At 31.7% G+C, this 27,174-nt stretch overlaps 1 protein-coding gene and 2 long non-coding RNA genes across 5 annotated transcripts; all 3 read right to left on the bottom strand.

The window, feature by feature from the left end:
* Positions 1-2,527: 2,527 nt before the first annotated feature.
* Positions 2,528-4,069, bottom strand: LOC105343594 (uncharacterized). The gene is made up of 4 exons (XR_010711410.1): positions 3,912-4,069; positions 3,307-3,514; positions 2,773-2,855; positions 2,528-2,630 (listed from the first exon to the last, which is right to left on the bottom strand). It is a non-coding gene; the product is annotated as an uncharacterized lncRNA (long non-coding RNA).
* Positions 4,070-11,063: 6,994 nt separating this feature from the next.
* Positions 11,064-13,113, bottom strand: LOC136273192 (uncharacterized). The gene is made up of 5 exons (XM_066077477.1): positions 12,979-13,113; positions 12,324-12,500; positions 11,508-11,715; positions 11,231-11,313; positions 11,064-11,123 (listed from the first exon to the last, which is right to left on the bottom strand). The coding sequence occupies exons 2-4, from the start codon at positions 12,498-12,500 to the stop codon at positions 11,231-11,233; spliced, it is 468 nt and encodes a 155-aa protein (XP_065933549.1). The 5' UTR covers positions 12,979-13,113; the 3' UTR covers positions 11,064-11,123.
* A 3,574-nt stretch (positions 13,114-16,687) lies between these two features.
* On the bottom strand, positions 16,688-21,216 carry LOC105346605 (uncharacterized). Of its 3 annotated transcripts, XR_010711404.1 has the most exons (5): positions 21,202-21,216; positions 18,830-18,947; positions 18,211-18,367; positions 17,300-17,507; positions 16,688-17,028 (listed from the first exon to the last, which is right to left on the bottom strand). It is a non-coding gene; the product is annotated as an uncharacterized lncRNA (long non-coding RNA). The 3 variants fall into 3 exon arrangements; XR_010711403.1 differs by lacking the exon at positions 21,202-21,216 and having other exon boundaries at positions 18,830-18,964; XR_010711405.1 differs by lacking the exon at positions 21,202-21,216 and having other exon boundaries at positions 18,211-18,360.
* Between the last annotated feature and the right edge of the window lie 5,958 nt (positions 21,217-27,174).

The following is a 27,174-nucleotide window of genomic DNA, read 5'->3' as shown; positions in this document are numbered from 1 at the left end:
GTGTACATAATGTAAATGCTGTTATATTATACAGCATAATATAAATGAATATAGAAGAAAAAATCTTACTGAGGATTTTGAGAAAGTTTTAATTTTTCAAATTATTGGTAAAGTGACTTTCAGTGGGACACAACGCTTATCAGTACCCTGTTGAGCGGCGTACAATGGGGTACAATACTGGTCAGTGTCCTGTACAGTGCCGTTCAGTCGAAGTTAGTGAAAGATACATTGAGGTACCGTTAACGTACAGCAGACGTCAGACAATGTCATTCAATTTGTAGGCACGTAGCATCAAGGGGGGGGGGGGTGGAGCATATATGAAATTAAATTATACTGGAGTCGCCCCTTACCACTCTTTTGTTATAGAAATATGGAAATCAAGAGTGAAATTGAAGTTCAAGGAATATAACGCACCCCCCCCCCCACCCCCCGATTTGTTTTTCGTGAATCCGGGTTTCTAGAATTTTCCATTATTTTTCTTGTCAAGATTTTTTAGATGCGGTTGCCCTCCACCCCACCAAAACACTCACATTAAAAAAACTATGCTACCTGCCTGATTTTTGGGAATGCTAGTGGATTTTAAAATTCAGTAGTGTTACTTTGCTTAGCAGTTCTCTCTCTCTCTCTCTCTCTCTCTCTCTCTCTCTCTCTCTCTCTCTCTCTCTCTCTCTCTCTCTCTCTCTCTCTCTCCGGTCAACTGAGTCTGTGTTACTTTTTTCTGCAATGTTTTCATAAAAAACGCTTCAGTCTCTTTTGATTAAACTTCGAGATATTAATCTAGACAAAATACAGACTATATAATTCCTGCTTTCTCAAGATTTGGGCCCCAATTTCCCAAATCGAAAGTTCCCGTGGCGTAATGGTTAGAAAGATGAACCTGTAGCCAGGCCACCCATGTTAAATCCCTGAGTGCCGATCGGTTTTTCTGAATTTATTGGATTTTACTATATTTCATATTTTATCAAAAATCACAGTAATTATGCCATTTTCTTGTATTAAAGTAGATCCAGTGTTCTGTGACGTCACACTTTTTTGTAAAACTTTGAATTCTTTAAAAATTGTGCAAGATAGTTTTATTTATTTTATGTGAATATAATCACATGGATGTAATTAGAAATTATTGGTAGGTTAAAGATATTTTCGCACTTAATTTTATACGAAATTTCCAAATTTTTATATATTTTATCTATGCAAAGGGGAAATAACTCTTTTTCTGACTTTTCTCTCAGTTGTATGTCTAAATGCCATAGTTTTTCTTATTCCAACGATTAATTTTAAAATATTTTTGTAATTTTTGTTTTCTGATAAAGTTGACTTTAAAATTAAACAAGAAAAACAAATTTCTGCCTACAAAATTTTACTTTTAACAGAAAAAAAAATACATTTTCTAATGCTAAAATATGCTTTAGTTTATGTTTATCTGGCATATCAAAAAGTGTGATGACATGTATATTTTTTCTAACAATTGATGACATTTAAGTCTATTAAGTCGAAATCAGTTCGGTTTTTCAACTTTCCTCAGAGAATTTTACGAGTATGGAGCTACCTTAAGAAATGTCTATAAAAACCCTTAGAGACGGATAAATGACATTTAAAGAAGTGTTAAAAATCATTAAAAAATAGTATCCTGATATACAAACGGAAGACCTCTCGTTATCGCTACGAGATCGCGTCAAGTGTTATTCTTTTTTTAAACCTAATTTTGTGCAGGCGATTTCTCGTATACTATCCGATGAATTTCTTTAAAATTTTTAAGGATAGAACTTTATAGGAATTTAAAAAAAGAATGTGTGGGTTTTGGTTTTTTTTGTTGTTGCTGTCTTTTTACTCGAACTGAATGCAGAATATAAAATTTGGTTTTTTTTTAATTTTTTTTTATTTTGGGCTTTTGAGCAAATGCCCCCGTAGCTTTATGGTTTGAGTAGTGGACTTCTACCCTGTCGACCCTTGTTCAAGCCCTGAGTGACATTTTTTTTTCTCTGTTTATTGTGCTTAGATTAGCGATTTTATTTTTAAAACGATGGATTGTATTGTATACATAACAAATTCATAAATTCATAAAAATTCATAAAAATTCATAAAAAAACATAAAAAAACAACACAATAATAGCGTAGAAATGTATGTCAATATATTTCTTTAGAGAAGGTTTAATGAAATTTGAAGAATACCATTCTTGATTAGCTTTATCTATAAAGTCCATTGAATATGGTTAAAGGGAATTTAAGAAGTTTTAAGAAATGATAGAAATACAAATTATTCAAACCTTTTTTAAAGAGTATTCAAACAGAAGACCTCTCGTAGCTTGCACCTAATATCTAGTTTAGTGTCTTTTCAATATATAGGTCCTATAATGAATATTTTAGAAAAGTCACCGCAACTTTATACTGCTTTTTAATATATGCATACGTATAATTTATATTGTAAGTAGAGTTAGTTACCAGCGTTAAGAATATTATCAGTAGGCCATAACACGGATACATTTGGATCATAAAAAAAGAACAGCTGTCTTTGTTGTTGTTTTTTAATTATCATTTTAAAATATTTGAGAAATAAAACAAGGAATCTATAGTAAAATTTCGAATGTTCATCTGGCTGAATAGTAATTTGTTTTCGCTCATCTTGGGCGATTCTGAAGATAAAAAAATAACATTGTCAATTAATTACATAAAAGCAAAAAAAAATATTTTAAGAAAGTACAGTGTTTTCATAATGCAAAAATGCTTTCTATCCCATTTCCTTTGTTGAAAAAATGATAAAAAATTAATTCATACCTATAAAGCATCGGTGACACATGTGCTTTTGGAGAACACAATATCTCGTTTTTCCTCGAATTCCATTAAAGATATTTTCTGATCTAAGTAAAATTACAACTTTTATTTGAATAAAATTATAATCTTTTTTATTTTAATGACTTTTTTAAACCAAATACTTTTTATAAAGTCTCTGGTTACCTAATACGTGTATGTGCGTACATATTGAGATAAATGGTAAACTTAAATGGCAGTGTTGCATATCACACTTAAATAAACTACAAGACATCTGTGTATTGAAATGTATTCTTCATAAATGAGAAGTGTAATTAGTTTTGGCGTAAATTTTGAAATATTTTAAAAGCAAATCTACATAAAGATATTAAATTGTATTATTTATTAATAATATATTATTTGGTAACAGTGCTTATTTTTTATCTACATTATTGCATACTGATACAAATGTGATGTTGGTGTACCAAGGAACTATGATTGTTTGAATTAAAGTATTAGTTCGTTTGTAATTAAGGTATGTTCCCTCAGAGTAATTCTTACCATTATCGACATCAAACTCCATGAAAAGCTGTTCTACTAAGATGTGTCCCCTTTCCTCCATTTCAGAAAATAGTATATCAAAATCCGTCATAGTCACCGCTAGATCGTCATCTTGGTCATATAGAGCAAAATCACACGGGTTGAGTCTAAATCTACTTCCGGAGTTCGTGTTTACCATGTACATCATTACATCAAATACCTGTTCCTTCTTGAAAGAAAAAAATAATAATTCGGTCAGTTTACTAGAACCGGTCGTATCGCAACACTAATGTCAATCGGTCACTTTTATTTCAAATACAAATATATAAGGTTTACAGTTAGCAGAGCCATGACATACAGTCAGTAAATTCCAATAACTTAAAAGACACTCTGTATATTTTATTTATATTTTATGTTATACATGCATGAACCATATCATATCATCGTAATTTTTAAAGGAACGGATATCATTAAAAATCAATGGATAAGTTCAATAAATTTATATATGTAAACAAACAATATTCAAGTATACATTTAATTTTGTTCACTAAGAGCTAGGACAAGATGATTAAGTCATATTGCAAGAATCAAGAATTGATTTTATCAATCCATTAATAAACACTTACTGCAGAACGCCTTTTTTTCCTCCACGAAAACGACACACCGACACTACCTCCCCAACCCTTATATCCGGAATAACTTAGTTTTCCCGATAGTTTCCACTTCCCTGCCTCGGAAAAGGCCAGGAGCAGGCATACTGACAAGATGGTGAGTATCACTGAGTTCATCTGAGAAACAGAAGAAGAAAACACTCTAGTTGTTAAAAGATTTCAAACCTTCGTGTATTTCTATACTTTAACATTACCCCTTTTTTCATTTTTTTCAAGAGTTTGATAAAACTGTATTTGAAAGTAGTTCTAAAATAAAGATAAAAATTAGGTTTTCTTTTCATATATCAATATAATGACTCAACTCGCAAAAAGAATTTTATGTATTTTTTTTTAGTAATCTATTTTATTTATATTCATTTAATTTCTTGTTCATCCTTTATTTATTTATTTTTTTTCAGTTTCTTAATCATGTGTCAATCATAATTTTGATTAGTAGATTTTGGCGCAAAATACGTCAGCTTACCTAATCTGTTACATATTTTAACGGCGACAATAAATTTATAATTATTCAAAAAAGCAGTTGAAATTAAAACACCAAAATATATAGATATAAGACAGTCAAAGGATTACTGAACAATTCAAATACTGTTCCAAAAAGTCTACAAAATTAATATTAATAACATTTTGTACCTTAATTCTAGAGTTTGTTTAATGCATTACTTAAAATTATTAAAATATTATTAATCTAATTATGGGCAACACAGTAAATATCCATGTAAAATGAATGACATCAGAAAGTTTGATAAGCTGCAAGGAGGTACGTATCGAAAAAAAACAAACAAATGACGGCTTTAGCTTACATAATCTTACCTTTAGAGGATAAAGTTTGCTGAAACAGAAGTTGTAGTTCCTTATATACTTCATAAAAGGTTAAGAATCCCGTCGTTGACTAAACATTTACAATAATGAATTCAATAATGACAGTGCATCAAAAAAGAAAATGCAAAATAAATATCAACGTCCTTGTGCTTTACAATTTGCGTAATGTTTATTTGGATTTTCCAGTAAATGGCAATATCCTGTTTTCGAGGGGTTTTTTGGCATTGAAAGCACGTTGTTCCTTCTGTCTTTAAAATGCTCAATAACTATTGATATAAAATAATGTTATGTTATAAGTCCTATTTACATGTAAAAAGATTTTTGCTAAAATTTTTAAGTCAAAGTTTGAATTTAACTTTTCGGCTTCTTGAAAACACACCTTTTAGAATTTAAATACATATATTTTCATTCTACTGTGTTTTTCCATTTAATTTTGTGATCTCTAAATGCAACATCTTAGACTAATCACTAAGTATGAATTCACATGAAATTTAATATTAAGTAGTTCTCTAACAGTGATTTTTATGTTATTAGTTAAAAGATAAATTTCATACATGTTGCAAAAGCCCCTTGTTTTACAAATATTCAACAAAAAGTGTCAAGAGTTATATTTCATGGATTATATTTCCATGCTCAGCGATCTCAACAGTCTATGTAATATCATTGCTCTTACTAATTTACTCCCTCCGTGATCTGCAATTTGTATCGAATTATTTGATTAAAGAATTGATGTCATCAATGATTTTTTTAAACGTCGTCGTGTTAATAACTGCCGTCAGTTGAGCAAACAAATAATCATAACGCGCGTTTACTTATCGTTCTGTTCACCTGACGGCAGTTAATGACACGACGACGTCAAAAATAATTCATTCAAAGCTATAATAATCAAAGTACTGAAGTACTGACGGGAGTTGATTTTATCGATTATCATTTATTTTAAAATCAACTTACTAGTATCTTGCGCGGCAATTAGTTTCTAGTCTGTATTTGAATTGCGCACTTTTTCATAATATGAATTTTTAGACTTTTTAAACAAGAATTTCGAGAAACTCATTATGAATCATGTTAGATTTCAAACTATGTATTAGTACTTGAAACAATTCTAAAAATTGTATGGATCCAAGCACTATTGATATCGAACTCTTGTCTCGTTCAACCACACGCTTGGCTGTCTCCGTTAATCTCCGAAAAGCAAGAGAGTCTCTCTGCTTATCGGAGATTTACGGAGACGAGCGTTTGGATGAACGGGACTATATTAAACTCTGGCCTAGGAATACATGACACTACAAAAATATCTAAATTCTTCGTATAAATCCAATATAACTATTTTGGCCCCGTCCTAAAAAATCTGAGTATTTTTTAAGTGTTTATAGATACGTTCTCTTGAAAAACAATCCTTCAGCTTACATTACATCGAATTTTTCTTGTCAGCGGTGATGATTTGTGACTAGGTCCAAACACTGAGTAACTGCATATTAGGTGAGTTGATTAAAATCAATTCCCAAAAAGCAATTATATTTCTTCTCTCAATTATTCATTTCAAATTCATGGCCCGTAGATGAGGGTTCGAAATTTTGATAATGTTGCTAATATTCATTGTTAATTAAAACTTTTAATTTTAAATGACTTTTATTACTTGTTGATTTATGCTATTATATAAATAGTGCCTGTTTGGGAGGGTAACAGTTGAAATTGACACCCCGAGAAAACCATTGTCAACCGACGCGAAGCGGAGGTTGACAATGGTTTTCGAGGGGTGTCAATTTCAACTGTTACCCTCCCAAACAGGCACTATTTATTTTGTTATACTGAATGTCTTTTTTAAAATTTTTAAGAAAATTTTACTGCTTTTATATAGGAATAACGTGAATTCTACAGCGAACCGTACGCGCATAATTTTCGCGCATGTAATATTTTTTAATGTTACCCGTTGTCAAGTGCGTTGCTAACGCTGAGGGTAATAGTAAATATTATTAACTGCGTCTTAACCAATCAGATTTCAGTATTTAACATGAAAGTATAACAATAACCCATACTCCACCATATACATACATATTTTTGTTTCATATTTCTGGAACATGCATCTAAAGATATGTCCTTTTTAAATTGTACCTGTTTGGCTTGTCCATCAATTTTAATGAGCCAAGGCCGTTGCTCAACAAGAACAGTTTGCGGAAAATGATGGTTTTTTCATACGATAAAAATAGCAACCAAAGTTTTAAATTTAACTTTCAGAAAAATAATTTTTGATTCATATCCATGATATATCATTAATGCATGCATTTCTAAAACAAATTATCTTATGTCACTTTCACTTCTTAGGTTACTGGGTTACCTAATGCAATTGTCTTCGTCCTTCGTCGTGCGGTGTGGTTTGTGCGTTAAAATTTTACATCATGGATCATGGGTTTATACTCGTGTGTGAAGCCAATATGGCCTTTAATAAAGTAAGAACGTTTTTTATCTTAGAAAATATTCATCTCCTCTCCTATGTATACATGTATATACATATAATATTATATATTTGAATAAATCTGAATGCATGGTTATGATGTCCAGGAACTCCTCTAACTAAATTGTGAAATTCATGACCCCTGAAACAGGTGTTTAGGCCCTAGGGCGGGTCCAATATAGATATATAGTGACCATGTATTAAATCTTGGAAAATCTTTTTTACTTCCAAACGTGTGGAAAACCTGAATGCATGGTTATATTATGACCACCTACGGAAGGGGGACAATGTCATATGGCCAATAGTGTTAATGCATATAATGTATAAAAATTATTTTATCAACACATCTGTAAGAAAAACGGATTTCATAATTATGTTTACCATGAAATGCTTTAATAAAATTGTAAATTTTTTGTCACCTGGAGAATGGATTTTGACTCTAGGGGAAGGCCAAACTGGATGTATGGTGTTAATGCATACATGTACATTAAAAAAAATATCTTCTCTTCTCCAACAGACTTGTAGAAAAACCTTCATTATTCATAATCGTGTAGACCAGAAAGCCGTTCTTTCAAAATTATAAATCTCATGTTCCCGAGGTTCTGAGTTTAGGACGGGGCCAAAATAGTCATATTGGATTAATGAATTTTTAAAATGTTTTAAAATATCGTGCTGATACTGAATAAAATCAGATTGTATATAAAGAACGGAAACAAAGCCATCTATCAAAATTAAAAATTCCATGTCCCTCTTGCCCCCCTCAATGTAGATATTTGAATCTAAGGTGGTAGTGGCGGGGGGGGGGGGGCACAAAACCCAATGACATATTGTGTATAGAGTAAGGGTTCTTACTGCAAGGTCATTTAGTGTTAAGGTATATAGTGGTTAAAAATCGTCTACTGACACAGAATATAAACTCTCTGCATATAACGACAAAAAAAGCTATCATCTTTCACAATACTTAAGGTCGTCCACAAGTAAGGCAAAGGTTATCGCTGGAAGTATTTGTTTTTTTTTTTATTCTGCTCAGGAATTTCAATGAAAGAAATGGGTAAAATCACAGAAGAATAAAGCTGTCTTTCAAAGTTAAGATATAGTAAAAACTTTTAGAAAGAGTTCCGGGGAGGGGGGGGGGGGTTACCTGTAATGGGGTTATCCTCCTTTTCTTTTTCAAAATGAAGTTGCTATTCTGTGTTTGTTCATTGCATGGACCCTGAAGATGGTGTAATTGTATATTGTCGGCGAACAGTTTAAAAACAAAACAAAACATTTTTTTTTAAAGAATTGACATGTGATATGAACTGTCTGCATCACGGAATACAACAAGCATTCTGAGAGTATTGCATAAGCAATACACGTCCCCTACCGGTAACCCCTTTGATTGAGAATGGCCAAAGTTTGAGACCCTGAATATTAAATATTCCCTATCATAAATGTAGTAATTGTATAGTATGAAATTATGAAAAATGATTATAATAAACAGCAAAAATCTCTAAAATCCATTAAAAAAATACATATTTGAAGCAAAGCAAACACAGAAGTCTAACGTTAGTCTATTGTTCAACAGCCCAAACCCGATAACAAATCCGATTGTAATAATAATTATGATAAAACCCTGCCATTAAAATTTACACAATACTTGACACCATTTAACAGAACTTATTTGTTTGTTATTAGATATGATAAATGTAATAATACAAATAATGCACGATATTATTAATTTATTATTTTACTGACCACATAATGTCCTCGTTTATTTAGTACACACCGAGCCCGATAACGAACCCGATCATTAAAAAATTTTGAATGAAAAAAATTAAATTTCTGGAAATTGTGTTGACCAGACGCTACAAAAGTATAAACTTGGTCTGCTGTTTGATATTTTGATGCTGCTCAGCAAGTTTCACATCATTCGTCAAACGCATGCAGAAAAAAACAACGGAAAACTGAAGTGGGACAGACAGACAGACGGACGGACGGACAGACGGACGGACAGACAGACAGACAGACGGACAGACAGACAGACGGACTGACGGACGCAGAGGAAAGCTATAGTCCCCTCCGGTGAAACCGGTAGGGGACTAATAATGATATGCCGGAACAACAACGTGCATCAAAATCATGCATGGCGATGTTTTAATTGTTGTTTTCCTGAATCGCTTACCTATACTAGTAGACGAGGCTTGTGTACTTCACGATTTAAATTTTTTTTAGCATTTAAACACCATTGAATAATAATATTTATAATACATGGTTACATGCTAATTTCACTTTATAAAAAATTTACATTTCATGGAAAAAAAAATGTATCAAAATATGAAATTATTTTACACGAAACTACATAGTTTACAAAGACGTACCAAGCGTAATGCATGTGCAAGAAGTAAAATTGCCGAATGCCTGATGCTATACATGACATTTTCATTAATATACTTAATAATTATGTTTAATTCTGAGGTCAGTGCTACACGTGAAACAATGAACAAATTCAGTGGTTAAAGGCACTAAATACAGGCTTGCTATTTTAATATTTTTTATGCCACACATTTTTTTAGGGGGGGGGGCAATTCGAGGTCTCTTCTGTAGATCTATGGGCTAGAGTGGGCTCCGGGATAATTTTAAGGCTTTCACGTTTCCGATAGAACCCCATGCACATTGTCCACGTATTGCAGTCCTTTTTTAAAGGACAGTAATTTGTTTTTATAACTAATCATTGAAAATATTAAATACAATGTTTATAAGAAGTTGTATAGTGTATGATCAAAAGAGTTATGAAAGTTTTTTAAATTATTTGAAACAAAAACAGTTCCTGAACTTTCTTAATTAACAAATAGACTTGTTAATAGTAAAATAATAATTGGCTAACCAAAATCACTGTTAAGCAGTACATGTATAATGATTTTGTTTGGTATAAATGCCAGATTGTAATTGCATGTCAATGAAGATTGAATATTCAAAAGCAAGAACAGATGTAAGTTACACTATGTAGCTTTTACAGCTATTTTTTTTTTATTGTTAAATGCCCACAATGAGAGTGTGGGTCTGGCCCTTGGGATGGTTGTTTTAATTAAAACATGTTTACTAGTCACCTTGTTTGAATTTATCTAATAAAACATTAACACATAAAACATATCATGAAAGTTAACAAATACAGGCAAATTATTTTCCATCAGAGTCTTGCACCTTCTCAATATCAGGTCATGCACTCTTTAGAGAGTATTCAGATTTTTTTTTTTTTGAAATTTATACGTTTAATTCTAACACATGCTATCCTAGGTTGGCGTCCACTCTTTTATAGTTTATTTGATTGATATATTGTTCAACAACCAAGTTCGTGCTACTTAAATATGAATTGCTTCTCTTTCAGATGTCTGTGTTCATTGTTGCGTAAACATAAAAATAGAAATTGTTCTTATTTACTCTTCATGATCTTCATCGTTTTGGCTAAAATTATTAGTTTTTAGTCCGTTTTTGACCCATGCCTCGACATGTAAAAGTATCTAGAAGTGAGGTTAACCTGTCTCATGGGTTAGTAACTTTACAACAAACTCTTGTTATCATATAAAACATATCTAATTGGATAACATCAAATTATTCTAAAATATGGATTTTTAAAGGATTTACTTGTAACCGTTTTTGGAATAGAAATCTGAAATCAAAATATTGTAAAGTATCATTAATCGTATGTCTTCAAAACGATGGTCACATCTTGTGTTATAAATTTTTACCGTAATCTGATATTGAATGAAACAGAAAGGCAAACAGTGGGATATATATCTTTGTATTCATTTCTTATTTATTAACAATATCAAAAAGAGAAAACAGGAACACGAAAGTAGAAAATTAATTTTTATTATTTATTGGAAAGCACTTCTTCTCTTTTGTCTTGGAGATTCCTAATAAAATGAAATGAATTTTAAAATCACTTTAAATGATATAAATAGGAATTGATAATTTATATTTCCTTCTTCTTTAAACAAATGACCAATAAAAAAAATCATACCTATGCAGCATTGATGACACATGTGTTTTTGGAAAACACAAGTCCTCGTTTTTCCTCAAACTCCGTAACGGAAATTTTCTTATCTAAATAAATGAACACTTTTTAACATTTTAGTACCCTAAATATAGAAAAATTTGAAATGTAACATCCTGAGTTTGTAACATGGTTTTATATCTTATAATCATCTTTAATAATACATAATATTGGTTAAATAAGAAACAAATATAAATTAGCTTGTGACAATACTATTGTTCCTCAAATATTAAGTATCACCTACCATTGTCAGCATCTAACTCTGTAAAAAGCTGTTCTTCTAGGACATGTTTTGTTTTGTCCACATCAGAAAATAGTATATCAAAATCTGCCATTGTTACATCTAAGTCGTCATCTTGGTCATATAGAGCAAAATCGCAAGGGTTGACTTTAAATCTACTTCCGGTATTCGTGTTAACCATGTACATCTTGACGTCAAACACTTCTTCATTCTTGAAAGAAAACAAATGACTTGATCAATTTATTAGTACTTAATTGTGATAACTTATCACCTTGGCACTTTTCAGAAAAAAGTAACACATTGTCAATTAATGTGAGATTATTCGAATTAATAATTGCCTAATTTTCATGGTATTCTTGGGTAACTATTCTTCAAGAATTTGCATCCTTACCAACCAAATAACAAAAAACTAAATAAATTTAGAAAGAGTTATCTTTCGTACTGAAACTGAAAGCCGACGCATCCATGAAATTACATCGCCACGGATAATTTTTTTAAAAGGAGCAATCCAAGAAAATTGGCCCCCACATATTTAAATGATTGTTGAAATCACCCAGCACAAAATTACCGTGTGTATATTTAGTTTTGAGTGTTAGAGCTTTTTAACATTATGAGTAGTACATTGACAAGAAAATTTTGCCTCCCCCCCCCCCCCCCTTTTTTAACAATGGCTTCTTTAAACTTCAGAAACTGCAAGAATGATTTCATATATCTAAACTAACTACATTTTAAGCACTGCCAGTTTTGTATACTGAGAGCATTGGCAAGAAATACTCCTAGCTGTAAGATTTTTGAACTAAGGCTTCATTGAACACATACTGTAGACCGTTTTTTCCTCCTCCAGGACAGGGACACACCGAGTTTACCAGCCCATCCGCTGTCTCTTGTATAACTAAGATCTCCCGCAACTCTCCACTTGCCTTTCCTCCTCCTCTTGCACTCGGTAAGAGTCCCGAGCAAACAAATCGACAAAATGATAAGCGTTAACGAGTTCATCTGAAAAAGAGTTCAATAAAACAGTGGAATAAAAATAATTGGATTTTGTTTCAAGTACAAAATGACTAACTACTTGCGAAAGTAATCAAAGCAACTCTAGAATATCAAATGATTATTATCCCACATTACCAGAGTTTCTCTTTCTGTTTGTGATGTTTATGACTTTTATCTTATCTTTTTATATTTTGTTCATCCCAAGAGTTATTGTGAATCTTAAAATGTAGCTTTCTACTTGAAATTGACAATTTATTGCAATGTAATCAGTCTTCAGTTGAATATTTCCAATTTCGAAACAGACACGTAGAGGCTAACATAGCGATCCGTTCAATAGACCTAGCTGTATAACACCTAGCGGCAAGGCTGGCTGCTACGATCTTGAACGCAGCCCAGTTCAGAGTTGTAAAGAACATAACAATATTTCATTAAACTGTTGATGATTTAATTGCGACTATTGACCAAGAATTAAACATGTACTTACCTTCGGAGCAATAATTTCTTACGCCTATTGATCGAAATAAGTTATTCCTTATATAGTGCACCGTCCTTTAAGAATCCTGTCGTTAATAATTAATGCAAAATTAATAAGTTGAACGCAATTGGTCTCAAAAAGTGCACAATAAAGATTTGCGACTTTGTACGTTACAATTTTCAGAAATGGTATTGGTTTTTCCAGTATAATTATGAATCTTGTTTTTAAGGTTTCTCGATTGTAAACATGTTTTTTTTGTTGATGATTTATAAAATTTGGTAATACGATAACGCCCCTATCCACATGGGACCCTGGTTTTTGGTAAATTTTTGATTTATATATTTTTGTCATAAACTTTCAGCTGATAAGCCTATAGATGACGCACTGGGGTAATGATAGGATGAATTGTTTTATTTCATATTCATACAATAATGATCCATAAATGAGGGTACTAAATATGTTCCTAAAACGAAATGATACTTTTTAGCTTTACTTTTAATGTGTATATTTCTCAGGAAATTGTTTTCACATAGTTTTAGAGGAAATTCATTTGCAACATAGAGTTATATTAATGTATCTGCAAAAAAAGAAAAATGATCCATTGTAAATTATGACAATTTCATTATCTTATTAATCATTTATGTAACTTTTTTCGAGTTATTATTTCGCCGATATTACATTAAAACGCCAACAAACTGTTTTAAAATTTTTGAAAAGGTTTATCAACAACTTTGTAAAATATGATGTACATGTACATGTATTGTTTACGATTTTATGATAAAATATTAGAGGGACGACCAAGTATTAGATCACGTAACATGGATGTTGACCAGATTTGCCTGATTTTTTGGATGGGTCTCGTGCTGAAAACGATGATTCCTACATTCGTCTTTCCAACAACGTATTTACGCCGTAAAATGAGAGCATTATTAATTACGTGCCATATTCATGCATTTTGATTATGTCATTTGCGCATAAATTAATAAGGATATGCTAATTACTCTCTTAAAAACAAAAACATTAAGAGTTTTAATAGAAGTTGTGATTTTGATGATTTTGAAACAAGCATCAACAATGATGGCATGTCCTATTACTAGCTTTAGTTGTTTTAAGATCTTTCGTTTCCAACGGTAAGCCATCTTGTTATTGCTTTCTTTTCCTCTATTGCTATTCTGTCACGTTTTCTCAAAAACTCTTCAGCCGATTTTGATGAAACTTTCAGATCTCAGCCATTACAGAGTGTGTATAACCATTTAATATTTGGGTTTTGAGATAGAAAAGTTTGTTTTATGTATTTGCTTCTTTATATTTTTTTCTCAACAAGTATCGAAGATAGAACAACAATTAATAAGTTTTCATTTTGTTATCCCTTTAATAATTGATAAAGGCGCTTTAAGTACTTCAGAATGTAGAATTTGTTTTATCATTAATCCAGGCATCCTCGACAATTAAGACTCCAAAGTCGCCGAGCGGGAGTCCATGTAGCTCAGTCGTTAGAGTGGTAGACTTTTGTTCTCGCAACCCGGGTTCAGTCCCCGGCCGCCGATTTTGTTTTTCTTATTTGTGTTTTGCTTCACGATTATGATGTCTTTCGTTAAAATAATTTAACATTAATTAAATAAAAACGGTCTTTTTCCAGTACAAATTTTGTAATTGTTAGAATACCGTCAATTTCTTAATGCGTGACATTCTTTTTTTCTGTCAGCAGCTTAATACCTAATAAAAACGTTCGTTGCTTAGGCGGCATCAAAAAGATGACGTCAAAGAACCACTGCAGAACGACCACATTAGAGCAGGCCGGGTATGTATATCAGCACCAAAGAAATATCACCATTTCAATGACCGTATGTTCACAATATTTAGCCATTGGGGGAATAACCGTTCTCCTAACAAATGTGCCCATGTGTTGGTAAGGAAAGTTTATGTTGCTATGCTTATGATGTAATGACCAGCAATTTACAAAAAAGCATAATTATATAAATTGCACTTCTTTAAAATCAGAATCATTTAATATTTATTCGTTTGATGAGATATCGGCGCTTATGATTGGTTGAAAAATTTCTTTGATACCTGCATCAATAAAATTTTTGCCGGATCTACTTTTCTCAACTGTTCTGGTCTAACACTATTTATAGAACGTGAATTCCCAAGATAAACATTGTCAACAAAATGTAACGTTGTGTCTGTTTTATTGTCAGCAAACAAAATGCAATCTTGTGAATATAAAAACTTGAAAGTTTTAACCTTCAAAATTAAACAAAACAGATTATTTGATTCACGAAATAGAAAATTAAGCGTCATCTCACGATTTCGTCTGCTTGAGATCAATCAACATTTACAGCGAGGCTGGTTGTTCCTTTTCCAGGAATAGTATAACGAACATATAGGCCTATAAACTTTCACGGTAACACTGCTGTTCAAATTTGGTAACGATAATTTTTAAATTTACACACGTACATGATCGTCATCAGAATAAGCAACGTAAAGAAAAGCTATGAGTAATGCATCAACTCCTTCGGCGCATTGCAAGCGGCAGATATACCATTTAAGTACATCACTGGCTATCTAGTTACCACAACGTTTACAAAAGTCGCTTATACATACTATTCTTTGTCGACATATCAGCTATTTTCGTCCACGATCGCCTTTCCTTGAATGGTTATAACAAGTTGCATATTCCAGCGATGTCGCATGAAAACTAGTTTTATTACGAGTTTTTCTGCACAGTGAATAATATCACAAGCTATCGCATGCATTTTCCTTTCGTTTTCAATTCAACCGGTTCAGATTTTAACTCACTATTAGTGTTTAATCCATTAAATTCAGCTCAATAGCTCTGCATCAGCTGAAGGCGCCTCCATTTTGAATATTGTTGCTGTTATACATTTGATAAATAAATATATCAATAAATGATCACACGGAAGATGTTGTCAATTTGTCTTAAATTGACGGGGCAGTGGTGTACAGTGAGGTACAGTGCTAGTCAGTGCCCTGTACAGTGGCGTAGATCGGGGTACAGTGTTTGTGAATAGAAATTTACAAATGGCTACAACAGAAGGCGATGAAGCTTCAGTTAATGTACAGTAGAAGCCTGACAGTATCAATCAATTTTTGAAAATGTCAGTGCATTGGAAATCAGTAGAGTTAATTCGCGTAGCCTAGCTTTGATCTCTCTCTCTCTCTCTTTCTCTTTCTCTGTCTCTCTCTCTCTCTCTATCTCTCTCTCTGGCCGACTGAATATAGTCATTATTTTCTGTAATTTTTGTAATCAAAAAATTCAAACAGCTCAAATAAGACGCTTTTTCATATCAGGTGGAATTAGTCGTGACCAATTTCTCACATGTTAAGGGCAAATTTGCATAAAAGCTGTAAAGTCCGTTAAAATAATGCAAATAATAATTACATTAATAAATAAAAAAAACAGTTCAATACGCTTCTTAATTTTCTTGATTTCTTCTTTCACATTTTTTTTTTACCTACACGGAGAAATTAACGCAAATTGAAAAACAGTTTCTACTTAGAAATATCAGGGGCAAAACATTATATATCTTACCCATTTATAAGGTATCGATACACCTCATTATAACGTCATCATCAATTTACTTTTTACAGAGGAAATTCGTCACAACTAGAGGTCATAGAGGGGGAGTTTCAAAACTGCTTACTTGCTTTTGATTTCCCTTATGGTATAGATGGAAAGAAAAGTGAAACAGCATACTTCCTTATGATATTTTTTTAAAACATAAACAATGTTTACTTTCGACGATATTTGAATAAAGGATTGAGTACAAAAATGACAAGGCATGTATTGCACGGACATATATCGATATTCCGGATGAAACAAATATATGAATGATAATAATTGATAATAAGATACACAGGTTTTTAAGAATACGATAATTCGTTTTAGAACAAATATTAATCAATTTTACTTTTTTTTTTTTAAAGAAAAAGAAAACACAGAAAAAAGTCACGAATATAACACGTCAATAAGGCACGTCTTTTTGGAGAAAACAAGACCTTCTTTTTCCTCAAATTCCGTTAGGGAAATTTTCTGATCTAAAAAATAAAGATGGTTTAATTGTCAAATGTATTCTTGATTTGATGATAAAAAAATCAGCTTGTATCGTAATAGTTTAATGCAAAATTAAAAAAATATGAATAATATTTAAAAAAAAGTTGAAATGAAAATTATATTGTCGCATTTCAAACATAAGAGAGAGAGATTACTCTTAAAATGAAAACCCTTCTTAATGAAAGAAAATGTGAAAGAAATAATGATCTTCTTTTAAAACTTAAATTGTTATTTCAAATTTGAATCGAAAATTACCATTATCCATATCCAATTCACGGAAAAGCTGTTCCACCAAAATATGTTTTGATTTATCCATTTTAGAGAATATTATATCAAAATCTTTCGGCGTGACCGTGAAGTCGTCGTCTTGGTCATATAGCGCATAGTCACATGGGTTGAGTCTAAATCTACTTCCGGTTTTTTCGTTTACCATGAACATCACTACGTTAAAGACTTGTTCCTCCTAAAAAGAAACCACCGAATAATTGAGTGTTCACATTAAATCCCGACATTCAATAAGCATTCAGTTAAAGATTAAATGAAATAGTTAAACTTAAGTGGCATAATATGAATATTTGTATATTTCTTTGCTAATTGAAAGATTATTTTAATTATTAGTTGTACAATATCATATTTACAGTTTAACGGAAAAATCTCAAGGATGTATTGTTTTTAGAAGTTAAAATTATATGCCATTATCAATCAAACGAATATACTATATATTTAGACAAAAGACCTTGATAATTATCGTATAGAACTGATAAATATTAAATTCATTCCTTATAATTTAATTTTTTGCTATCAATTATTGATAAAAGCAGTCATTTGATCTACAAAATGACATCAAATTATTCAAAATTCAAACGTAACGTCGCCGGATTGATACTTTTTGGACGTTAGTCTTACTATGAAGTAGGCAAAATTCTTTATCCGATATGAAATATTTTTTTCAACCAATCAAAAAGCGTGTTACAACCAGAATTAAATTATCTTAAGATAAGAAATTGTCATTCTAAAAACTCTTGTCGAATTAATGAACTGTTTTAATTACTTTCGATTTGTAAACCTATACCGGGGGGGGGGGGGGGGGCGTATTATTGTTTGTATTTTGAGGGCAAAAACAGGATAAGCCTGCTACAAAAGTTATTCCATGAATCAACACTCACTGCAATATGCCTCTTTCTCCTGCTTTTAAAAAGAAAACCAACTTTTGCTTTCGCTATGAAAAGGTCCACTTCTCCTTCAACCCACCATCCGGCCGCTATGCTGATTGCAAACAGGCAGAGCAGCAGAACTGTGAGTGATATTGAATTCATCTGGAAACTTACACAGAATAAGAACATATAACTTGTATATATAAGACACAAAGTATGTTATATTTTAACAAACTATTTGACTGGAAGACCACAAAGAAATCATACAGAATTTTCATTCGAAATTCATTCCTAAATATTTTTTTTTTTATAAACAAATGTCTTTAGGTGTTTTAGTCATTTTTCAAATGTATCAAGATGCAGGTAAACAAGAAACTATCAAGATCAAAAGACGTTAGTAAATATTAACACCAAATGAGATTTGAATCATTGTTACTTATTGAATTGCTGGACACTTCTCGCACATTATAACAAAACGTAAATTTATCATTACCTAACATTGTACATTAAATAGTTAAAAGAATGGAATAAAAATAAATGTAAAGATAGTAGACGCAAGACAAATAAACATTGCCGGTTTTCTTGTTAAGACTGATCGCAACGATTTACCAAATGTACAACATTCGCTTACCTTCTGAGAAGAAGATGGGCTGTGTGTTTGGGTTCTTCTACGTTGACTTAATTGATGAACCAGAAGTTATAATGGCTTATATACTTTACCGCCTATTTGGGAGTAGTCATTCTTAACTCTAAATTTGAATAATTAACTCAAAAATGAAAATGGAAAATGTCCAGAATAGACTTTGCTAATAAATACAGTTGTCTTGTGCAATACAATTGACAGCATCGTATCGTGTTTTTCTGTCAGAGTGCAATATCTTGATTCTTTTAGTTTCTGCAGTTGGGAATATGTGCATTTATTTAGAAACTGTGTCAACATTGAATAATTAGGTTGTTAGAGAACAGGACAATTAAAAGGAATCATGACTTCTATTTTGATGTCACTATTTTAGAATAAATTGTCTAATCTGATTTGGTTTCTTTTTATTTTATTACCTGGAATATTTTGAAAAGATATTTACTTTCCATAACGTTTTTAAAATTAATATATAGTTTGAAAACGAATTATAATAAATCAATAACTTGCAATATTTTCTGAAGAGTAATTCACTTCTAATTTCTGTAAACACACGTCTTAGTTTGGGGTTATTTTTGATATTCCATTTGAAAGAACAATTACGGAAATTGAAGAAAAAGTTGATAACAGTTTTATATGTTTTCTCTGTTACCATATACACATATCATTTTTCTTTTTTCATGAAAAAATGAACTGTAAGATCTTCAAACAATTTCACTTTAGTAGGCCATTTTTTTTCGCTTTAGAACCGGTACGGTTCACAAAATGAACCGTACCGTTCACAAAGCGAACCGTACCGATTACAAAACGAAGTGTACTGTGCAAAAAGCGTGCAAGATAATTTATGCAAGACCTTCCTCCAGACGGACAAAAAAGGCGCACCGTACCGTGCAATAAGCGTGCAACTTCCATATACGGCTTATTGACCTAATGTCTTTCGATGAGTACGGACGGAGATTATCGCTTACCAGTTAAGTTCAATATTTTGCAAGATTTTTTCAAACGCAGGATTAGATAACACATACAAGATTTAAAACTGTTATTATTTTCAAAAAAGCTTGAATAGTAGGCGATTTATTCAGATTAATCTCGACGGTTAAAATTTCGACGCTATTTCACAACACACATATTAGATTGAAAATAATTTTAAAAAGAGCTGTGTTTGTGCTGATATCTACTTGCAAAATGCAAAATGTTATTATCCCATTCAACTTTTTACAATGTAAATAATCAGTTTTTTTGGTACATTAATGTACCAGGTAAATGATATTTTTATCGCATGTATAGAGTCGCTGAATTGTTCTACGGATCCACGCGCCGATAGTCTTACGTGTAGTTGTTTGTGTACATTTCTACAGACAGTTCTTTTGTTTTTTAGAGATTAAGAAAAGCGTCGAAATTTTAACCGTCGAGATCAATCTGAATACATCGCCTACTATTCAAGCTTTAAGTCATTATGTTGAAATCGGTGTGAAAACCATGAGTCTAAAATAAATAATTGAAATTCATACAAATAAAAATCTAATAATTTGTTTGCACACTATTACATACACTCTCAGAGAGAGAGAGAGAGAGAGAGAGAGAGAGAGAGAGAGAGAGAGAGAGAGAGAGAGAGAGAGAACAAGAACTTGTGTGTTGGTTATATTACTTAAATTAAAGTTTTATCACTGAACAATATCATTTCGCTTTAGGTTTCAAGCACATGTATAGAATTTGAAACTTAAGGTAAGGTTTGCTGTTACAGGGAGATAACTCACACATTTTCATTGTGACGTAACACCAGCTACCCTTTACTTCAGTTATGACGTCAAAATTTATATGACGTCATAATTGATTCCAGTTTTTTTTTATTTTGCGGGTTTTTTTTAGTTTCTATAAAAAATAAGAGGACACAAGCAATTTATCAATTTCCACAAAAACGAAATCCGCATCATATGGTTTTGAATAGTGTTTTAGAAACATCAGATTACACATATTCTAAGATACGTTTTTCCTGAAATCGGTGGACTTGGAAAGGTTTCAAATAAGATGTTTTCGTTTAAATAATAGTAGTCCAAAATTAAAACTTTCGTTGCATTTTATTCTATTTTTAGATAGTTCATCAGAAATTAATAAAAGTGAATCATGATATTAATAGTGATATTATTTTCGAACATTTTAAGCATATAAATTTACATATTTTCACGAAATTGTTTACATTTCATCAAAATGAAAATTGGAAATCATGAACTTTGACCTTTTGTGGTTATAAAACAAGACGGGCAAAATTTATTTGAATTTCATGAGAAAAAAAACCTTTAGTATAGTGAACAAAATGGTATATAACTTTGGTACAACCTCTAAAAAATGCAAGCCGCAAACCTTACCTTAAGATGCTTTGTAAAATTATCAACAGCTCGCTGAATTAACAAAAATATATCGGATTAAAGTCAAACAGTTCTTTTAATCTATCTTAATGATAACATTTATCTAAAATTAAATACTAATAATAACAGACTAATCAAAATAAAACTTATCTCCACTTCCCAGTTGTCACTGAGTTCATGTTTCACGAAACGTATCAAAAACGGGGGAACGGTTAAAGGTTCTGCTTTTAAATAGATTAAAATACATTTGTTATATGTTTTACGGTGCTACCGTTGTGGCAAGCGCATCATTGTCAACTTATATAGTGTTATTTTGGTATCAACGAACGTTAAAGAATTTTTGAGAGAGTATTACTCTACAATAAGTAAGCCAAAGGTACTAATTTTAATGGTTATAATACATACAGCGCAACCCTTTACCTCTCCCCCGAGAGAGAGAGAGAGGGAGAGAGAGAGAAAGAGAGAGAGAGAGAGAGAGAGAGAGAGAGAGAGAGAGAGAGAGAGAGAGAGAGAGCCCGGCCCCTGTTTGTAGGAACGTAATTATCATAATAATTAAAATATTTTTTTTCATTTTATTCCTTTTTATTTAGTTCAAAATGTCCTATTGTTTATTTCCTCCCTACTCATATACTTACCTGCCTACTGTACATGCGTGCACAATTAGCTTGAAAATGGATCGATATGACAGTAAAGTATGGCTCTTGCTAGTATATATTAATATATTCTCTATGTAAAAAAAAAAATTAAAAACAAATCATATGTCAATGAGGCAGGTATCACAGTCTGTACTGAAATAGCTAAATAAATACACTCATTACAGATGTTTGATCCACCTCTAAATTTATCGCGGGAAATATAGCGCGAGAGCACTGTGACGTCTTCCGTGACTTTGTTCGTCTTTCTTTACGTATCTCGACTCAATACAAGGGTATAGAATCATGTAACAAATCTTTTGAGTCTCGCCAAAGCATATGCAGTACTCAAAACGTGTCTTCAAACTTTAAGACACCGTAAATTACGATTTAGAAGTCGGCCATTTTTGGCATAGCACCACGGGTGAAGACATTAGAGAGCATTAATTATGGGACGTAGACAAAAATGTTGTTTGATGAACTGTAGGTTTAGCTTGTTCTTTTTCCCGCGTACCCTGGTTCTTAGAGCTGCGCTCGCTAATATATCATATAAATAAAGAAAAATTCTTGTCATGATTACCACCTTGCTTAAGTAGATTGGGCAAAAACTAAACAAAACGAACCGTACCGTTAAAAAAAAAGCGTAACGAACAGAACCGTGCAACTGGTGTAGTAGCACGTTGCAGGTTCTATATATAAATCATAAGACATTATTTCTTTATCATCTATGTTTGATAGATAGATAGATAGATAGATAGATAGATAGATAGATAGATAGATAGATAGATAGATAGACTTGAAACCTAAAGCGAAATAATCTCAGATAACTCTGCTCTATATATTATTACAACTATTAAATCGGCCATGGTAAACTCATATGAACCTTTTAAATATTCTATGCAGCTTAAATCATTTCTGTTTGTAACGGAATTCGGCTGGGACAGCACAACTTAATTAAGAAATTAATAAAGAAACGTTTTGTAACGACAGCTATTATTCCGGTTAGGGCTGAAAAAATATAAGAAATTGTCGTGATGACAAATATCATGCGGCAAGCCCCGACTGCCCCATAACTAATGTTCAAGGTAATTTTCTTTGCCCTGCCCTAACTCGTTTCTATTGCGCACGATTATATAATTTAATGCTAATTATTATGTGCTGTAGTTGTAGCGAGACATTACATAATATTCAAAATAAATTTGCATTATAGTACTTTGTTCTAAATAAGCAATGTACTTTAAATAGGTTGTATTGATTAATGCGATCTCAAGAAACGAAACTATTTAGTTTACGCATCAGGTTTTTTTTATTCTATTAGTAAGAATCGTTTGGGTTGTATTTATTTCTGTGGTAAAGTGTATACGACCTGTTATATAATTCTTTGAATTTTAAACTGTAATTAAACCTGTAAACCTTTTCTCTTACATAATATTGCAGCAGAAATGACAATCATATAAAAGTCAATGAGACTTACCTCTCTTAGATCGTAATAGAATATTGTTCCATTATATACAGGATCTTGAGTGGGATGACATTAAATTGAGTTTATTTCAGTAGATGTGATTGGTTGAATTGTTACAGTATCAAGAATGTTGTCTGTCTTGGCCAATATCAATAAAACCAGTGCTATCCGCATTTCACAATTTTTACTGTAATTATATCGAAAAAAAAAAAATATATATATATATATATATATATATATATATATATATATATATATATATATATATATATATATATATATATATATATATATATTAATATTCGCCTATTTTAAGTGTTCAGGCCGCTGCTGCTACACACGGTAAATCAAATTTGCGACACAAAGTAGTTGTTTATATTATAACTTTAATGCATAAGTCATTAGTATTAATCAATGCTGTTTAATTACGTCTATATCAGAAAATATTATATAAAACCAATTACTGTGGAATCATCAATGTTCGTGGGGGGACCAATTTTCTTGGCTTTCGTGGGAAACCATTGCCCACGAATTTACATCCTCTAAAACGTATATACAAGCATTTGTAATACTTATTAACGAAGAAGAACTAGCTACCATCGAGATATGCCCCCGCAACAAGGAAATCTTTAGCTACCCATGAACATTAACCAACTACGAATAAAAATGAGTATAAAGTAAGTTTGATTATAGTTGACAAGGTCACAGCAGTTTCAAGGTCTATCTATTTTTTTTTTATTTTTCTTCTTTTTTTTCTGTTTGGTCGCACTCGTTGTCAAAAGGCGAAATTGAGTTGAGACTGGGCGAACAATGTTTCAAAATATCGCTCTTTAAACACAACTGTGTCTGGGCAAATTTAAGACTGGGCAAAACTGTTTGCAAGTGTAGTATGGCGAAAAATACACGGGGCGATATAAATTTCAAAGCTAGAATCAAAGTGACATTCAAGTTTAGCGGAGTAAAAAAGAGGAAGAAAAAGAAGAATTGACGATCGGTGGCATATAAGTATATAATGTTTAATTTGCAAAAGTTTGGTTAATCCTATAAGCTTACAATATGCGACTAAAGATTGTTAACCTTTATACAAAAAGGGGTACTTGTGCTAATATGCTATATATATTTTTTTCACTACATGGACGCTGTCATTTAGTCAACTGAAAGATGACGGAAAGATAACTCAAAGCAAACTGATTGGCAGAACTATGCCATCAGTCACATTTCCAGACCTTTCAGTTGACTGAATGCTGCAGCATAATCCTCTTTGATTATTTAGAATAAATAACACAAAAATGCCTGTATATTTGGATTAATTAGATAAGAACAAAACCATAAATAATGTATGTATTGACGCACATACTTTTTCCCGCAGAACAAAGAGGTTTTTGACGTCATGATTTACATAACAAACAAGAAAACAGGAAGTAGCTTTAGATTGAATCATGTGATCAAGAAGGCGACTTTAGGGTTACCTTGAAATATTTTGACATAATGTTTGCTGACAATTAACAACATTTCTTGCTGCTTTTTCAGGAACTGGATAAAAATTGATAAGCTATTATTAATCACACATTTGATGTTATAAAAAAACCGTTTGGTTTTGGATGTGACGGATTCATGCCCAAAAAAATTCTGAATTTTAAGAAAATTGTTCAGCAATTCTTTTTTAAGAAATACAATCTTCCACTGGGTCGCATGCTGACTAACGTTTTTCATCCTATTCGTAAGACCATAATTAATCAGCTAATTGTCTACGGACTTTTTCGTTTTTTATCCCGGTAACGACAAAGAGCACACGGCGGGTGTGACCGGTCAGCAGAGGATTCTCACTGCTCCTAGGCACCTGATCTTACCTTTAACGTAATAGATGTCTGTGTTTGCTCAAGGTTTGTATTTTGACCATTACAAACAAACCAAAACAACAACGTCTCGTTTTTATCTATTGTAACATTTTCACGACGATTTTGACATTTACCTCGATTATGACATGCCAATGCAATTGTGATAAGGAGCACGCGGCGGGTGTGATCGGTCAGCAGAGGATGTTCACTCCTTTCAGGCACCATAACCTACCTTTATCTTTTTGGATTCGTGTTGCTCTGGTTTGAATTTGTATTTTGTTTTATGGATTTTTGAGATGTTTGACGGTTTGTTATTGTAATTTTTTTTTTCATTAAAAGTAAAAAAAAAACAATAAAAAAAAACAAACAAACAAACAAACAAAAATGAAACAAAAAACACAAGTTATGATAAAATAAACCACAACCCCCTTCCACAATCCCAATATTATCATGTTTGATATTTCTTAACAATAAGTTTGTAAAAATTAAAGTCGAAAAAACCCACCGAAACCAGCAAACAAAAAAATATGATTTGAAATGTAGGGGGAGCCTTTTTTATTCTATAATATTTTGTCAACATTTTGTGGGTTTGGTCTGAAACACATTCTTTTTTTCTGTCAATTAAAATGGACAGTTTAATAAAAAAGCATAATAATATTAACTTGAAGCAGACAAACAAACATTTCTTAATGCATGTATGCACAAACCCCTGAAGTTGGCGAACAACCAGTTAAAAATTTATCATCTCAAAGTAGTTCATTCAATATATTTTATTTTTAAAATGTGCGTCAAGATGGATATACAAAAAGCAAAAGAAGCGTCTGTGATCTTACCCATCGAATCTTTAGTACTAGAAACTTCAACTTGTTGCGCCCCAAATTGCACCCTATACATTCCCGCCTAATAAATATATCAACCAGTACAGAAAGCCTCATTCCCTATATCTTTTCTAAAAAGGCAAAGAGAGATAACGCACAAAAGAGAATGTACAGTTTATCGAAACTAATTTATATCATAAACAATCTAGTTGCTGAGTGTTACTTTTATTCATAATTTGTCTTTCAGATTAAAATAAAAATTCCTTTATGGCATTTGAGGAACAACGAAGAGGTGAATACTCTGAAAGAACTTGATGAATACGATACATTTATCATTAATAACGGACGTGGTAAAATTGATTGTTTTTTGTGTAAATTGTTTTAGAGGCGTATTGAGATAACAAAAACAAATTCTTAAAGAGGCCAATTTTAGTTTGTTAGTTCGTACTCCATGGAAAATCTAAACACAGAATAATGCCATTCTCTGTGGTATTTTTCTTATTTATTTTTCAAGCTATCAATTAAACCAGTCCACATTTGTAATATTCCAAATATAGAGCAGAATATGCTGTATTTTATTATTTTGAGATGACTCCCACTAAAACCCAGACGATAGAATGAAGTATTCTTTATATATAAGGTAGAAAATAAGGTCACAAATCGCATATTACAATTTAAGAAAAAAGCTATCATAGTATTTGTTTTAATTTTCTCCGAATTGCGGAAAATGATAATTTCCTTTATATCCATTAGGTAAACGTACCTGTATTTTGAGATGGCGACTAAATCAAACAGGCGGTCGATTTTCCTGAAACACTGCATATGAACTAGAATATGTATAAAATACATAATGGTTAAAAAATATAAACAAAACATGGTATTGTAACTTTTCACACAAAAAACCCCAAATCGGTCTCTTTAAATGAATCTTATTATTTTTTCTTTTTCCTTTTTTTTTTATTCTAAATTCAGAAAAATCCAGGATTGAAAAAGCCATATGATGCAGTCCCAATGCTTTGCAAACAATATTAATATGTTTTTTTGAGTCGAGTAAATAACTACATGAGTATTTGTTTTGATTGAGATTTAAACAATTTATGTGTAAATGCATCCTTTTCAAATTTGGAATTGTTTAAATCGTTATCATCATTGACTTTTAACAGCACAGAAGCTTATTTAGCCTCATTATGATTAAATTCGTTAAAAAAAGTTGTACTACGTTG

Source organism: Magallana gigas, chromosome 1 (genome assembly GCF_963853765.1).
Source record: "Magallana gigas chromosome 1, xbMagGiga1.1, whole genome shotgun sequence".
NCBI classification, from domain to species: Eukaryota; Metazoa; Mollusca; class Bivalvia; order Ostreida; family Ostreidae; genus Magallana; species Magallana gigas.
This window is presented reverse-complemented; position numbering and strand designations above follow the sequence as displayed.

What these genes read in the sequence shown, in the direction of transcription:
- LOC136273192 (XM_066077477.1), bottom strand. Translation starts at nt 12,500, where the DNA reads ATGAACTCGTTAACGCTTATCATTTTGTCGATTTGTTTGCTCGGGACT. An exon ending in GGAGGAAAAAACGGTCTACA is followed by an intron (nt 11,716 to 12,323) that starts GTATGTGTTCAA and finishes TTTTCTTTCAAG; the next exon opens with AATGAAGAAGTGTTTGACGT. An exon ending in AGAGTTAGATGCTGACAATG is followed by an intron (nt 11,314 to 11,507) that starts GTAGGTGATACT and finishes TCATTTATTTAG; the next exon opens with ATAAGAAAATTTCCGTTACG.